At 38.0% G+C, this 2,816-nt stretch overlaps 1 protein-coding gene across 1 annotated transcript; it reads right to left on the minus strand.

The window, feature by feature from the left end:
* LOC109823174 lies at positions 603-2,405 on the minus strand. Its single transcript, XM_020389460.1, has one exon. The coding sequence runs from the start codon at positions 2,403-2,405 to the stop codon at positions 603-605; it is 1,803 nt and encodes a 600-aa protein (XP_020245049.1).

A 2,816-nucleotide genomic window follows, 5' to 3' on the forward strand; every position in this document is an offset into this window, starting at 1 on the left:
ATGGACTAGTCCGCCTATTGCAGCCTCCTCAGCGAGATGTTGTGTAAGATGAACCATTATTGTGAAAAAAGATGGAGGAAAGAACATCTCCATTTCACACATTGTTTCTGAAATAATTTCTCCAAGTTTCTCAAAGTCACGGTCGTCTATAACTTTAGAACAAAGATTTCTGAAAAATCCACAAAAATCAATAATAACCTTCACTGTTTTTTTATCCTGCATAGTACTGCGTAGTGCCACAGGTAGCAGTTGATGAAGAAGCACGTGATAATCATGAGTTTTAAGTCCTAATATTTTCCTTTCTTGCACCTGGACATTATTCGATATGTTTGCGGAATAACCCTCTGGTAACTTTATTGATTTGAGGACTTGACAAAATATTTGCATCTTAACTTTCGACATCGTAATACGAGACGCAGGCAATTCTAATCTGTCATTTCCGATAATTTTTGCCTGCAGTTCCTCTCTAATATTCAAAGCAGTTAGATCTTGACGAGCTCGTAGATCATCCTTTGATTTATTAGCATCTTGCAACAGTGTGGACAAAAGATTATCACAAATATTTTTTTCAATGTGCATAACGTCTAAGTTGTGACGTATTTTTAACTCTCTCCAATAGGGGAGTTGAAAAAAATGCTGAATTTTGTCCATCCTGAAGGCAATTTTACGACTTCAGCCCCATCACTCACCGCTTGTGCTTGTCTTTTTCGTTTTGGTATCCTTTTGTTAATACGCAAGTTCCTTACTCCAAGTAAATCTTCTTTCGAATAGCGCTTCTTTCCAAACCTGACAGCAGGGAACCTCTCAAGCAAATGTACAATCTGATCTCCACCTAATGGACGCGGAGCATCTCTCTTCTCAACAGTACCATCAAAAAACTTGCTCCATTTTTTTGTTCTGTACCTGTGTTTTATATTTAACCACCTTCTATTAAACCAATAACAAAACTTTCGACTGTGCTGCAGATAAAGACCTTTGAATTCTGGACCACGCACTGGACATGCATATGTTCCCTTTGTAGACCAACCTGAAAGATTCGCATAGGCTAGAAAATCATTAATTGTCCATAGTAAAATAGCACGTAGTCTGAAAGACTGCTTTGCATGAGTATCATATGTCATAACCCCTTCAGTCCAGAGTTGTTTTAACTCATCAATTAGCGGTTCTAAAAACACATCTATGTCATTGCCTGGTGCATGCTTGCCCGGTATCAATAATGAAAGTATCATATACGGTTGTTTCATGCAAAGCCAAGGCGGTAAGTTGTAAGGTGTTAATACAACAGGCCATGTAGACCAACCAGAACTCATTATCCCAAATGGATTGAATCCGTCGCTAGACAAACCTAGTCTAACATTCCTGCACTCATTGGCAAACGAAGGAAAAGTTCTATCCACATGCTTCCATGCCTCTGCATCGGCCGGATGTCTGATTTTACCATCATCAATACGTTCTTCCTTGTGCCACCTCATTTGCTTAGCAGTGTCTTTATTCATATACAGCCATTTTAGCCTTGGTATTAAGGGAAAATGACGCAGGACCTTTGCTGGAATCTTCTTTTGCTTAAACATAGACCTTGCTGTCCCATGTGTTGAATAATTTTTGCGTTGTACCCATCGTGATACTCCACAAATTGGACACTCCTGAAGATCTTTGTTATTTTTATAGTAGAGGATACAATCATTAGGGCATGCGTCGATTTTATTGTAATTAAGTCCTATAACGGAAACAATCTTCTTTGCGTTATCATAATTTTCTGGTATGCTCTCTTTTCCATTTGGAATGACTTTTCTCAGCAACACAAGCAACATATTAAAATATTTATCTACCATTCCACTAAGAGACTTTATACGCAAAAGACGCAGCATAAATGATAACCTGGTGAACTCGGTGCAACCCTCGTACAGATCATTTTCATTGTCGGCTATTAATTTCATTATCTGCGCCAGCTCCTCATGATCAGTCACGCCTCCAGCATTTCCTGACTCGTCAGCATCCTCGGCATAATCAGATTGATCTATATTAGGAACTGTTAACATATCCGCGAGCATCGTATGTGTATCATCTATTCTCGTATCATCTATTCTCGTATCATCTATTCTCCCACCGGAAGTACCGATATCCGCCATCAGTTCCATTTCTTCAAGACATCCTTCCCCATGAAACGTCCAATATTTGTACTCCTCATGAAATCCTGATATTAAGTGTTTCTGTAAATCACTTTTATCCACCAACGCCCTATTTTTACACCAACAGCAAGGACAATACACGACATTACTATTTAACTTCCGTGGGTCTGCCAAGGCGTACTGTATGAATTGATTTATTCCATCTTTATATCGATTATCCCTCCATCTATCAATACGAGGAATATCGATCCATGATTTGTCGGGAACTATCCTCATAGATATGTATGATATTAAGCATATTAGGTAATGTGAATTTTTATTAGTAACGCATCAAATTAAAGGTTGCGTGATATTAACTTTCTTCACGACATCAAGGAAATTTTAATTATAATATCGGAGGGAAAATTACCACCAGAACATAAATTATGTGGGAGTAAAATCTAACGCTCATATTTAAAATAAGACAATTTAACGGCTGTCATAGGAAATGGACCTATCCCATTAGGAATATAGTAGTGTCTACAACTACCTTCATCATCTTTATGCGTTTTTATTTCTTAAAAATTTCAGTAGCACCTACCCGCTGTTCTCCGAGTACACTATGCGGATGTTATAATGCGTATCAATCATCGATAATAGATCGATTATAGATCAAACGCAAAACAATATACGCTTATTGTACACGGA

Source organism: Asparagus officinalis, chromosome 9, assembly GCF_001876935.1.
Source record: "Asparagus officinalis chromosome 9, Aspof.V1, whole genome shotgun sequence".
NCBI classification, from domain to species: Eukaryota; Viridiplantae; Streptophyta; class Magnoliopsida; order Asparagales; family Asparagaceae; genus Asparagus; species Asparagus officinalis.